We start from the raw sequence: 14329 nt of genomic DNA, 5'->3' as shown, positions 1-14329 counted from the left end.
TGCTCAAAGAGCATTGGTATTTTTAACTTGCACAATATTAGTAACTACTTTGAGTTATTCTTCATTGACAAGTATCCAAATATCTATCACAAATTAGAAAATTACATGTATTATTTAGTAATGTGTTCATTGATTTTTCAGACAAATTTTCCAGTAGAATTACTGTATTTTACATTTGGAAGAGATCATGAAGACAATTTAATATGAAGTTATCTTTTTACAAGTGAAAATCTATAGCACAGAGAGGTTTAAATGTCTCTCCTAGGTCAATGCTTAGTAGTAAAAACCACTAATGGCAGCCCAGTGTTTCTCCTGTATAAAAAACATCAAGTTATTATAAAATTCATATTTTTATGCAGCACCCTGCAGAGGATGCGCCAGGAATAAATAATTGGCACATTATTGTACTATTAGTACTGCAATGTAATACCTTTGTCTATCAGTTACATAATGTGTTCTTATATCATTGATGTTCTGGTCACAGTTTTTTTTTTTTACTGTATGTCTTATGTCTCTAACTAGATTGTGACTTCCCTGGGTTGGCACAATTTCTTTCCTTTTTTTTTTTTTTTTTGAGACCGAGTCTTGCTCTGTTGCCCAGGCTGGAGTGCAATGGTGCAATCTTGGCTCACTGCAACCTCTGCCTCCTGGGTTCAAGTGATTCTCAGCCTCCCGAGTAGCTAGGACTACAGGCGCGTGCCACCACGCCTGGCTAATTTTTGTATTTTTAGTAGAGACGGGGTTTCACTATGTTAGCCAGGATGGTCTCAATCTCCTGACCTCGTGATCTGCCCGCCTTGGCCTCCCAAAGTGCTGGGATTACAGGCGTGAGCCACTGCACCCGGCCCACAATTTCTTTTTTAAATGTTTCTCATAGCTTTTAATAAGTCCTAGACATATGCAAACTACTTAACAGAGATTGACATAAATATATTTAAAACTAATACCATACTGCTCAAAAGAGAGGCAAATGACCCTAATCCTGTAGGGATGCAGGTGAACTTGTCAGTCTGAAAGGATCAAGTTGAGAAAATGCCCTCATTTCTTTAAGCCCTGAGATTGTTCCTGAGGGTAAGTGGTTTTAGGACTTGAAGAGATTGGTGAAGGTTGAAACAGAAATTAGAGGGAATGATGAGGGAGTTGACTAACCCTCAAGGACATGTGGCAGCATAAGCAGATCCAATTGATCAATAAAAACAATGACAAGGCACTTACTAAGCATCAGGCCCTGCTCTCAGTACTCTGCCTGTATTAAATCATCCACATCTCACAACAACCCTAGGTATTTTCCCCATTTTGTGGATGAAAAAAATTGAGGCTCAGAGAGGTTAGGTCATTTGCCCAAGTGAACTAGCTAGTAAGTGGTAGAGCCAGGTTTCAAACACTGACTGCTCCCAGACCCTAAGCTCCTAAACACAGTGTGATGGTCAGGATAAGACCAGACAAGCAAGCGGTGTTTAATACAATGCCTAACAAATGCCTGGTCCCCCAGTGGAAGCTCAATTGATATTAGTTCCCCCTGCTTTCTGGTTTTCAACCCACTTGCCCCCTATTTATTTACTCATCCACTCCTTACTCACCGAACACACACACACACACACAATGGCACATTCACACACATTCAAAGTCCACACTCAGGTATTTAGGTCACTAGGTGTCAAATCTATACATATATTCTTCTTCCTGATAGAATTTCAGGTCACATACATAAAATGAGTCCTAGGACCAACCTCTGCTCTCCCATCACCCTCCAAGGTGAACGTAAATATACACACGAACACTGACTCTGGATTCCAAACATATGCCTATGCATAGCCTGATATAAGGCAGAATTCAACTCTGGACTTTTCTTTTTCCGTTATCCAGGGAAATGCATGAGTTACTATGACAGATGCCAAAGACTTCTGGCTTTGGTAGTGGAAATTGGGAGGCAATGGTGAAATGAAGTAAGAAATTCCAGGCCAGAAGGTGGATGCAAGTCAGCAACGGCTTTTCCCAGGAGCTTGCTCTTTTTGGGTAAGTGCTACACGTACAAGCCCCAACCCGCTGCCTAAGCTACCCTATTCTGAACCCCGCTCAGGCTGCAACAGATGACACACCGCAGGGAGCCTCATTTGCAGGAGATGAGTGTTCCCTTGCTCTATTTTAATCCTGGCAGCCCAGCCGGGGAAGGTTTTTTCAGAAATGGTGGGTAACAGTGACAACCAAGCTTTCCGGAGTAAAGGCTAGGCAGCTCAGGAGCAACGAATCACGACTCGCACAGTATTTAACAATAAAAGGGAAAACAAGTATCCTTCCCGCCGGCCCGCACTTTTGCAGCCAGCTTGGGCGGCCGTGGCAGCGCCTTGGCGACGACCTGCGGGGCTCCGTAGGGCGGGCGCGGCGGAGACGCGAGCAGCGCTGCCCCACAGCTCCGGAAACAGCCCTTCCCCTATCCTCAAGGACCAAATCAGCCCTGATAAACACCCGTCCTAGCCCTACAGTGGTAAGGGCAAGTTCAAACGCAGGGCGTCGAGCCCACACACCTAGAGACCCGGCCAGGCACCCTCGCCCTCTTCGCCGAGCAGTCGCGCACGGTGAGCGACAGTCCAGCACCAACCCGGCTTACTGCGCCTGCGCACTCCAGGAGTGCCCCCTCTCCCCCACGCCCCTTTCCGAGGCCGAGCGCCCGTCGCTTAGCAACGCGCGAGTCACAGTCGCCGCGCTTTGCGTGCCCTTTTCCCGGCAGGGCTTCGTCCCTGTTCTTCCCAGGAGGCTCCTCGCTGCCTGGTGCCGTAGAGGCCCATGGAGGGAAAGGAAGATAAGCATCAGTAAGTGCTGGGGTTGGGTGTCTTATTTCCCCTTCCAAAAACTATTTCCCTCCTTCAGGGGAAGGCCGGGGTCCAGCATGGACAGTCCAGGCCAAGCTCAGACAGCCCCCTTGCTTCTCTGATTTCCAGTTGGCTGAGCGGTTACAACAATAATTTTTAAAACGCACCGTTTACTGAGCACATACTGTGTGTCAGGGACTTGACTTACATTACCAGGTGTAAAATTCTTGAAGTCATCCACTCCTCCTAACAATTATTAGCAGATTCTGTAGGCTTTACCTTTAAAATTATCCAGAATCTACCACTGTTCATCACTTTCAGTACTGTCCCCACCCAGTCCCAAGTACCAGCTTCTCTTGCCAGGATGCTGCAACAGCCCTCCAGTTGGTGGCTTTGCTTTTCCCTTACCCCTCTGCAGCCTCCTCAACACAGCAGTCAGAGCGGTCCGTTTACAGCCCAGGTTACATCGCCGTTCTCCATCGGACATCGTAGAGTAAAAGCCAAGGCACCTCCAGTGGCCTTTAGAGTTCACACAACACGCCCCTTCCCGTTTCTTGCCTCCCTCTGACAGGACTCTGCTACAGCAAACAGGCCTTTCTGCTATCATCTGCAGTGATAAAGACCAGCATCAGCAGCACCTGGTTGTTAGGAATGCAAATTTTGGGGACTTCCCACACTGAATCAGAAACTCTATGGCTGGGGCTCAATAATCTGGCTTCAACCAAGGCATCCAGGTGATTCTGATGTACCTTAAATTGAGACTATTAATCAAGGTAGTACATACAGCTAGTTAGGAATGATGTGGAGCCAGGGATACCTTCTTCCAAAGCCTGTATTTTTTTCCTGGAACAATGGTTCTCACACTTGAAGGTGCATAAGAATCAGCGAAACAGCTGGTTAAAACACGTTCCTGGGAACCAGCCCCAGAGATTCTGAGTTTGCAGTGCTTACTAAAAACAAGTAAACAAAAAACTAGGTGCATAAAGGAAATGGGCCCCATAAATTTGTATTTCTAACAAGGTCACAATTGATGCCAATGCTGCTACTCCAATGCCCATACTTTTAGAAGCAGTGCGCTAAGGATGGTTACACTTCTGCTGGGAAGCTTTGGCAGTTACAGTTCACTCTGCTAGAATGCTTTTCCCACAAATATCCACTTAGCTCCCTCCTCCCCTCTTTTTTCAATTGCCACCTTCACAATGCAGCCTCCACCCTACCTGAAAATGCAAACCTACCTCCCACGTACATACACTCCCTTTTCCCATTCTCTGTTTTATTATTGTCCTTAGCACTTAACAGACTCTGTAATTTACTTTTTCATCCGCCTTTCCCCATTAGAATGTAAGCTCTATGAGGGCAGGAATTTTTGTTTTTGTCACTGCTTTATCATCTCAGTGCCTCCAACAGCACCTGGCACGCAACTCAATAAATATCTGTTGAAACAATGAATTATTCAATGTTATTCTCATATCTCTTACAATAGGTATTGTTTCTATCATGCAAATGAGACAAAGGCTCAGCTATGGCAGAACTGGGATTCCAGTCCCTGTCTGACTCACTTCAGAGCCCATCAGTGTTTTTATCTGTGCTTTTCTTCTAGCAAGAGATTGCTAGAGTCATATATTTCACACTTATTTATCAACCCACAGGCATTCATACCACAAGTGCTTAATCAAATGAACTTAACTATATAAGCAAATAGCCCTAGTCCTTTTCTTCAAGGACTTGATCACTACAAGTGTATATTGTTGGGTGATAACTATGAGAAACAGGTGGAAAAAACTGATGCCAGGAGTCTACAATAATAAATTAATTGACCCCAAAGACTCTACCTTTAAATAAATAATTGTATCTCTGGAAAGGTAATAGAAAAAGGTTTAGAAGTTTTTTACACTTTACCAGTAATCAGTTTTTCCAAATCCTTTGCAGAAAGTAATTTTGGGGAAGCAGGGAACTAGAATCCAAGGATTCTGAATGTTGTCTTTATGTGTACTGGAGAGGTGGTTGAGGGTATTCAAACAAAGCTGGAGTAAACAACTCCAGCAGATTCACCAGAAATGTAAATATTATAATGGCAGTCCATTTACCTTGGATGAACAGGACACTTTTCCTGATGTTGGGCACATGGTGAATTCAACAATCTACACCTTCATGGAACTTACTGACTAGTAAAGGATATTTGTAGTGCTTACCAAAAACAAGTAAACAAAAAACTAGGTACCTAAAAAATTGTGGTGTTAATAAAAGAAATGAACAAAGTACTAAAATAGAGAATACATGTGGTAGAGGAAGGAAATCTAGGAAAAGCTGCTGAGGAGATAGTTTTAAGCTGAGACCCAAATATCCTGAGCCAGCTGTGCTGGGAGTTGGGGAAGAGCTGTCCAGGCAGAGGGAACAGCATGTGCAGTTGCCGTGAGGGAAAAGAGATTGATGTGTCCCTGGAACTGACAGAAGGCAGTCTGGTTGGAGGGTCTTGAGTGAGGTCGAAGAGATTCACTGGGGCAAGTCACACAGGACCTTAGAGCTGCAATTAGGAGGCAGTATTTTATTGTAAATGAATGGAAAACTACTTGAGGATTTTAATTGAAAAATGATGTGGGCCAGGCACAGCGGTTCATGCCTGTAATCCCACCACTTTGGGAGGCCGAGGCTGGCCGATCACCTGAGGTGAGGAGTTAAAGACCACACTGGCCAACATAGCGAAACCCCGTCTCTACTAAAAAAAAACACAAAAATTAGCCGGGTGTGGTGGTGCATGCGCCTGTAACCCCAGCTACTCAGGAGGCTGAGGCAGGAGAATCACTTGAACCTGGGAGGCAGAGGTTGCAGTGAGCAGAAATTGCACCACTGCACTCCTGCCTGGGACAGAGTAAGACTCCGTCTCAAAAAGGAAAAAAAGAAAAATGATGTGGTAGAAGAGATGGACCTGGCATTCGTTTGAAGGAAGGCAGATGTTATACTTTAAGGGCTGTGTATAACGTTAAATGGTGCTACCTGCTTTCTCTGTGAATTTGGAGTTTCATTGACTCACCTGCTGTGGGATCACAGCTTTGATTTTAAAAGCTTCTGTGTAAAAAGTATTCAAATTCATGTATTTCATTCTTTATTTTTCAAGTATGTGAATTTTAAAAATACTGCCTTTTATAATTTCAATTTCTCCTTATTTGAAAGGAGAAAAATCTGATAAGCTGTTTCTTCCTATACATTTTTAAAATATTTTATTTTAGTAATTTTCATATTTATGAGAGTACTTATTAGAGGCAAAAAATGAAGAGATTTATTTTGACTGCCACATAGTGTTCTTTTCTTGAAAAGATAAATAATGGTGCTCCTTTGGTAGCTTTAAGTTTGCCAGACAAACTTTTAAAATTAGTTGGTTTATCCTTGTCCAGATAGCTGTTTACTAGGTAAACGGGAGAATAAAGCCATTCTCTTGGTAATAAAACTTTTAAAGAAGATGAGTTAACTATTGCGTGTAACTTATCCACACATGTAAGTACTGCAAACATGATATGGAAGCATAATCTAATCACTACTCTTTCTTTACTCCAAGCAAATAAGAGTTGGTGCACTGCACTGGTATATTATAATGAGTAATCATTATTAACACAAAGCCCTTTATCGCTTATATGATTTAGAATTAGAAAATGGCCTCCCAAATTTTAATAGCACAAACCCTTATAGCTATTAATACAGCCTAAATTGTCTTGACTGATGTTTGTAATATATTTAAATCTTATTTTACATAATTTGGCTAAATGTTTTAATGCTTACTGGGGTAAATGGTTTACTATTTATGTTTTTCAGACAGCATAAAATAGAGGATGCTGCTATAGCATATGTAACTGAAAATGAAGAAATTACACACGAAAAAAAACCTGGAAAAAGCATACAACATTCAAAACCACGTGTCGGAAGAGGACGTATATATTATGCTAAATTCATTAACACAAATGCAAGAACATACAATGAACCAGTTCCCTACATAGATCCCAAAAAAGGGCCAGAAATACAGGTTGGACAGATGTTCATTGTATACACATAGAGATTTAGATTCAGATGCTGTTTTGCAGAATAATTGGGTCACAGACTATAAAGGATGAGACACATCTCAGAGTAGTACTTATCATAATCCAATAGTTAAAAGCAGCAACCTGAAACTATTTTGGCAGCTGACTTTTACATATAAACAATACAGATACAGGGAGGGAATCTAAGTAATTGTTTCCCTAGATTGGGTCAGATTATTGCCACAAAGTAGTGCTTTGGGGTTACTACAGAAATTTCATGTATTTATGATATATATTCTAATATAAAAATGTCCCATGTTACTCAGTAATTCACATACCTTCTGTAAAATAATAATCACTTATTGAAAGCATATGAAGTTCTAGGAATGAGCTGTTTTATATAAATTATATTCTTTAATCTCTACAACAATTTCTATGAAGTCTTACTGGAAATAGTTTACAAATAACACATATTCCTTTGAGGTTAATTAACATATCTGAGATTAAGTAATAAGCAAATGTCACAGTCATATTTCTGACCCAGGGCTGTTGGTTTAGCCAAACCACACTTCATTGACTATCCCATGCTAAAAATATTCCATTATCTTTTTTATAAAGTCAGGTTTGTTGCGGTACAATTTATTGTATTAGTTTCCTATTGCTGATGTTACAAATTTTCACAAACTTGAAAGCTGGTTTAAAGCAGCACATATTTATTATCTAGCTTAGAAGTCCAAAATCCGTCTCACTGGCTGTTGCCAGGCCTAGTTCTTTCTGTAGGCTCTAAGGGTGGATCAGTTTCCTTGCCTTTCCCAGCTTCTAGAGACTGCCTACGTTCCTTGGTTTATGGCGCCTTTTTCTTTGAAGCCAGCAACACAGCGTCTTCAAATCTTTCTCTGACCCACTCTCCTGACTCTCTAAGGACCCTTGTGATTAGATTGCACCCACCCAGATAATTCAAGATAATCTCCCCATCTCAAGAACCTTAATCGCATCTGCAAAGTCCCTTTGCTATGCAAGGTAACATTCACAGATTTGGGGCTTAAATCATGAACATCTTTAGGGACAGAGAGAGGGAGCATTATTCTACCTACGCTTACGCAGTACATTAGTTACCCTTGTAATGTATAATTCTCTGAATTTTGGCAAAGGTGTAGTCATGTTACTCCATCACAATCAAGCTATGAATCATTTCTATCACCCTCAAAAGTTCCCCTATGCCCTTTTGTGGTCATCCCCTTCCTCTACTCCAACAGCCACTGATCTGTTTTCCATAGTTTTGCCCTTTCCAGAAAGTCATGTTAATGGAATTACACAGTATGTAGCTTATTGAACCAGTCTTTCAGAATAAAGCATCTGGGATTTGTCCATGTTGCTGCAGCATGTCACTAGTTCATTCCATTTTGTTGCTGCTACACACTTGCCATGTGACTTTGGGCAAGTCACGCCAAGCTTCAATTTCCTTATTTATATAAGGATAGTAACTGTCCCTCTCATAGGGTTTTTATGAGAATTAAAATATTTTTCTCAGTTACTGTTCTAGACACTAGAGATACAGCAGTGAACAAAGTAAATGGGGGAAAAAATCCTGTCCTTACATAGCTTACATTTTAGTGAGGGAATAGATCAAACAAGTAAGCTGTATTGGAATGTTACATGGTAGTAAGGGCGGCATGCAAGGCAGGATAAGGAATGCCGCAGGCAGAGCTGCAATTTTAAATTGGTGGTCAGAGAAGGCTTCACAGAGTGACATCTGAGTGAAGACCTGAGGGAGAGTGAGGGAGTGAGCATGTAGGAACCTGGCAGAAGAGCATTCATAATGCACAAAGGAAGCACTCACTAAACATTAGCTCTTAGTAGCAGCAGAATCCTAGTCTACTGCTCTCTGCACAGTGATGGGGACTCATTTGCAGCTGAAAGCAGGATTCTATGAGAGAAGACCTAGTACAGTGCTGAGCTAGGCAAGTGTTCAACAGATGGGATTCAAAATATGTCACAGCAAAGGTAATAATTTCTCATGTAGGTTTTTTCCAGCATATTTGGAAAAGGAAATGTGTACCATCTAAATGGTCTCAGGCCACTGTGCCAACGTCAGCCTCCTCCTACTCCACTTCTTTCCTCATCTCTCTGTGTGTTAGGTATAGTGATTTAACATTTAGATGGAGATTGCTTTTTGTGAGCTCTCTTCGTACTGATAACATCTGTTCTTGTCATAGACGGCACACCATGACTGTGAATGTGAGATCTTCTTGGGGCAGGAATTCCTGTGGTTAAATGTTCTTTGATTTCGTGAACTAAACCCCTTTAAGGGCCATATTGAGGGTACTTCATTTTGTACACTTGCTTATGCTCTCGTACCAATTATTTCAGAAAGAAATCAATTGTTATTGTTAGACCAGACCTACACTGGGGAAATTAATTTGGTACCAAAATCCAGATTAGTGAAGTTCTTACATTTCTTAAAAGGCTCATGAATGACTCTGAGCTCTAGTTCAGGGCTGAATTTAAAACTGTTCACTGAACTCATCCTTACATTGGCAATACTAAGAAAAAGAAGCTGGTTTGAGAATAGAAATATGAAACATAAAAGTTTAAAAACTTAATCCCAACTAATTTTCTCTTACTCCTACTCTATAGGTATGTTGGAAAAAAAGTGAACAAAGGTGTTAAGAGCTGCTATCATCAAGACTAGATGACAGAGTAGTAGCAGAATCATTATTAGTGCTGGACCTTTAAGAGATGGTGAAAGTGAGTTTGAGATGAAATAAGAGCTCAGATAAGGGAAGCTGTCAGTGAATATGAATGAGGAGAGTTACAGAGAAAGACTGAAGATACATCACTGAGTTACAAGCATGTCTGATTTGGGTGTGGCAGGAAGGGAGTGTGTATATTTTTAAAACATAGCCTGGGCAACATGGTGAGACCCCATTTATACAAAAAAATAAAAATAAAAGAGCTGGGTGTAGTGGTGTACGCCTGTGGTCCCAGCTACTTGAGAGGCTGAGGCAGGAAGATTGCTTGCACCTGGGAGGTCAAGGCTGCAGTGAGCAATGTTCATGCCATTGCACTCCAGCCTGGGTGACAGAGTGAGACCCTGCTCAAAAAGAAATAAAATTGGCTGGGCACAGTGGCTCATACCAGTAATCCCAACACTTTGGAAGGCCGAGGCAGGAGGGTAACTTGAGCCCAGGAGCTTGAAAGCTGCCTGGGCAACATAGTGAGACTAAGCTCTACAAAAATAAATAAATAAATAGCCAGGTGTGGTGGCAAGCCTCCGTAGTCCCAGCTACTTAGGAGGCTGAGGCAGGAGGATGGCTTGAGCTCAGGAGTTCAAGGCTGCAGTGAGCAATGATCATGCCACTGTGCTCCAGCCTGAGCAACACAGCAAGACCCCATCTCTAAAGACAAATTTTAAAATAATAAAGTAAAAAACAAAAACAATGAACTTCAATGTACTCATTTCTAACTATCCAAGGAATAATAATGTATATTTCACATATTTGTAAACTGTTCCTTTAAGATGACAGGTTTCTTTTTAAAGGTTAGCTTGGTTAAGAAAAAAACTGGTTGACAGTAATGCTGTCTTTATAATAAGAGTAAAGAAAATAAACTTGCCTAAATATTTTAAATGACACCTGTTGTTTTATGTGTTTTGCTAAGATAATATCTTTAGGATGCAACACGAGATTCGTTGGTTTTATTTACAAGATTTTTAAGATTTCTTACATTTCCACCTAGGAACATAAAATTGGGGATGCTAGAAAAAGTAAGAAGTTGTTTTAGCTCAGTCACTTCCAAAGAAAACTGGTTTGATTGTCTTATATTTTTGGCTGGGTGCGGTGGCTCATGCCTGCTATCCCAGCACTTTGGGAGGCTGAGGTGGGCAGATCATGAGGTCAGGAGTTCGAGACCAGCCTGGCCGACATGGTGAGAACCCCCGATCTCTACTAAAAATACAAAAAATTAGCTGGGCATGGTCGTGCGTGCCTGTAGTCCTAGCTATTTGGGAGGCTGAGGCAGGAGACTTGCTTGAACCTGGCAGGCAGAGGTTGCGGTGAGCCAAGATCATGCCACTGGACTCCAGCCTGGGCAACAGAACGAGACTCCGTCTCAAGAAAAAATAAAATAAAATAAAATAAAAATATTTTTAAATATTGGTACTTTAAAAGAGATTATACTAGGTTGCTATTTTCAAAAGTTTATTTTTCAGAGCACTGATCCTTGCCTACATGCTTAACAAAATAAATTTGCAAAGTCAAATATGTTTTGGAAAAGCTGTACTTTTATAAACCTTTCTCAGAGCTTCACAATTCACATTGGTATATAAAGGTTCTGAGAAATCTTGTGTGATAAACTTATTTAACTTTGCTTTTCTCACTATTTTCCAGAGTTATTTAACTGTGGACACCTCCTTTGTATAACACCTATTAATATGCTGGAGAACTAGTGTTCAACAGAACACAATTTTGGAATTTTTTTATGGGGGGGTGCATTATGAACTGCTTAAAAACAGATTTTTTTAAGCACTCATAGCATCTATAGCAAAATAGAGATGAATTTAGGTACAGTGTAACCAATGTGACCTTAGCTGCCCTAGTGTTTGCGATAGCACTTCAATTTTTTTAAAGCCACTGAGCTCTACCAACAAAATGCGATTGTTTATGTGTAGGTTTTGTCAAAAGGCCATATTTCCTTGGGAATCCACAAAGTATGATTTTATGTCCACAGATGACCACCACCAGCCATCTTGACTAGGCCATTGTGGCTGTGGAGCTTGGCTTACGACCTCTTGCATTCACTTAACTGGTTTCTCTAGGATACTTCACTTGCTTTTTACTACTTCTCGTCTGAGGATTCTCCCTTAATTTCTCAAAGAATGGAAAATAGGTCATCTTTACTAAAACATCTCTGAGAGCTTAGGGATACTAGGAGTATAACATAGAAACTGCCTTACACTGGCCTCCAAATGTGACTAAGGGACCCACAGCGCAACAGCCATTGGCCTTCCCAGAGCTGCAGGTTAGAAGGAGCCCCGTCATCCGGAATCTCCAGGCAACTCCTCACCATGGAGCCCAGTGACTATCATCCTGGGGCAGGAAAGAAGACAGGCCTTAGACTGGTAGGGATAACTCCTCTCTGGGTCCAAAGTTTGAGTTAGGCAAAACCCCCTCTACAGTCTGCAAGATATGGTCTGTTCCCCAGAGCCTGGACAAAGCCATCACGCTAGGTAACTTCCCAGCTTATTTTGTCATAAATAACTGTGTTAACCCCCCACGATCCAATGTAAGTGATGGTACACAGAACAGTAAATTTTTTGTTAGTCTTTCCCTTCAGTATGATATAAAGATAAAGACGAGCCTCCATATATCTCTTTCCTTAATCTCGTAATCTTTTATGAGTAAATGCTTGGGCCAAAAAGGCACGCACATGTTGCATGGGCACATAAGCACTTTCACTCTTCCAGGAACAAACCAAACTTTTTAGGCATAAGGAAGACTATCCAGAAACACAAAAGATAACCTTTTTTTTGGACTGTAAGATTTCACTTATGCTAAAGTGAAAGTTCACTTATGCTAAAGTTTCACTCAGCTAAAGTGAAGATGCATCCAATTTATAACACTCACCAGAACACTTTCACAAACTGCAGAGCCTTAAAGTCACCAATCACATTTTAGGAAAAACTGTTCTCTATTTCCTTTATATTTGTGAAACAAAGACTACTTTGGCAAAATTCTCAGTTTAAAAGAAGTTTGCTCAAAAGATGAAATTATCTCTCTGCTTTAAGGCTAGCTTTGCATTACGCTTTTAAGAAAATATTATAGCCAGGCATGGTGGCTCATGCCTATAGTCCCTGCTACTCAGGAGGCTAACGTGGGAGGATCACCTGAGTCCGGGAGTTTGAGGCTGCAGTGAGTTGTAATCGCACCACTACGCTCCAGCTTGGGTGACGGAGTGAGACCCTGTCTCAAAAAAATAATAATAATTAAAGTCCATCAGTCATTTCCTAGTGCTTCGCTTATCCCAGAGTCATTTTTCCAGTAACTTGGGTATTAGCAAAATAAGTTTTTGATCAACAAAAGTAGATGATATGAAGTGTTTGTGTATGCTTTACAATCTTATAGAAGAACTTTCTCAGGATATTTACTGCTATGGTTTGAATGTTTGTCCCCTCCAAACTCACGTTGAAATGTAATTTCCATTGTAACTGTATTAAAAGGTGGGACCCTTAAGGGGTGATTAGGTCATGAAAGCTCCACCCTCATGAGTGAAATGAATGCCACTATAAAAGGCCAAGTTTTGTCCCCTCTTGCCCTCTTTTTGCTCTTCTGCCTTCCACTGTGTGAGGATGCAGTGTTCAAGGTGCCAACTTAGAATCATAATTACCAAACCTGCCAGTGCCTTGATCTTGGACTTCCCAGCCTCCAGAACTGTGAGCCGGTAAATTTCTGATCCTTATAAATTACCCAGTCTAAAGTATTCTGTTACAGCAGCACAAAACAGAGTAAGACGTGCACTTACAGCCTCTATTTTCACTTCTTAAATAATTTCATTTGGTTTGTGCTTAGCTGGTTTTACATTCCACAGCAGGTTTGACACAGCAGTGCAGCACAGAATTTAGAGGTGTGCACAAAGAGGTTGGGGTTTGAATTGTGGCAGTGCAGCAGTCTGCTAGTGATATACCTTGGGGAAGTTACTTCATCTCCTGGCAGTTTTGTCATCTGTAAAGTGGGTGTGCCTGCCTCATAGAATTGTGATGAGCCTAAGACAAGACCTATAAATCCTAGACCTTGGGGCATAATAAGCACTATTATAATTGTGAAGTGGAGTGGAGAAGAGCTGCCAGAAGCAGGCGCTCTGACAACAGTAAGATGTGACTATTTTCAGCCAGATAGTGAGAAGAAACCATCTGTTTAGTAATCTGTTCTAGAATTTTCCTAGGATCTACATCAAGTAGACTTAATTTTTAAAATTCACCTTTTAGCCCATTCTGAAAAATGAAGCATTAGCCAATCTATTCTCCAAAATCCCCTAGTTCCTAAATTTCTGTCATCTCTGCATAAATTACCCCAGTTACAATTACCAATTATTCCATTACTCCTGCTTACAATTTGTCATTGGCCTAAAAACTGGCACTCTTATAAAGTGACAAAGTGAAGTCCAACTGTCTCATCAGCTCTTCGGGGCTTAGTTCTTTGGTACGTGTTCATCCCATCTTTTTCAAGTTAACTGTAATTTTCCTTAACAACCTCAAGTTGAGTAGTTCTTACTTTCCTGAACAGCATTCTTCTCTCCAAACTGTTAGCCAGAACACAAAAGATATCCTTTTTGGGGGCTGTAGGATTTCACTCAGCTATGAACAATTTTTTCTAGAAAACGTTATTTTTGCTGCCTTTGACAATTGTATAAATTATCAATTTATAAAACTTCATAAATTTATAAATTTCTTCTACTTCTAAGTTTCTTGACAATCTTCTGACAAGCTGACTCCATTAATTAATTTTTAAATCT

General features: G+C 40.9%; 1 protein-coding gene across 1 annotated transcript in view; it reads left to right on the top strand.

Moving 5' to 3' along the window:
* Window positions 1-2692: 2692 nt before the first annotated feature.
* CUNH2orf73 (chromosome unknown C2orf73 homolog) overlaps window positions 2693-14329 on the top strand; it is a 29504-nt gene continuing 17867 nt past the window's right edge. The window contains exons 1-2 of the mRNA XM_032177922.2: window positions 2693-2810; window positions 6618-6825. Coding sequence (XP_032033813.1) covers window positions 2785-2810; window positions 6618-6825 — 234 coding nt within the window. The 5' untranslated portion in view covers window positions 2693-2784. The remainder of the gene's footprint in view (window positions 2811-6617; window positions 6826-14329) is intronic.

Source organism: Hylobates moloch, unplaced genomic scaffold, assembly GCF_009828535.3.
Source record: "Hylobates moloch isolate HMO894 unplaced genomic scaffold, HMol_V3 SCAFFOLD_15, whole genome shotgun sequence".
NCBI lineage: Eukaryota > Metazoa > Chordata > Mammalia > Primates > Hylobatidae > Hylobates > Hylobates moloch.
This window is presented reverse-complemented; position numbering and strand designations above follow the sequence as displayed.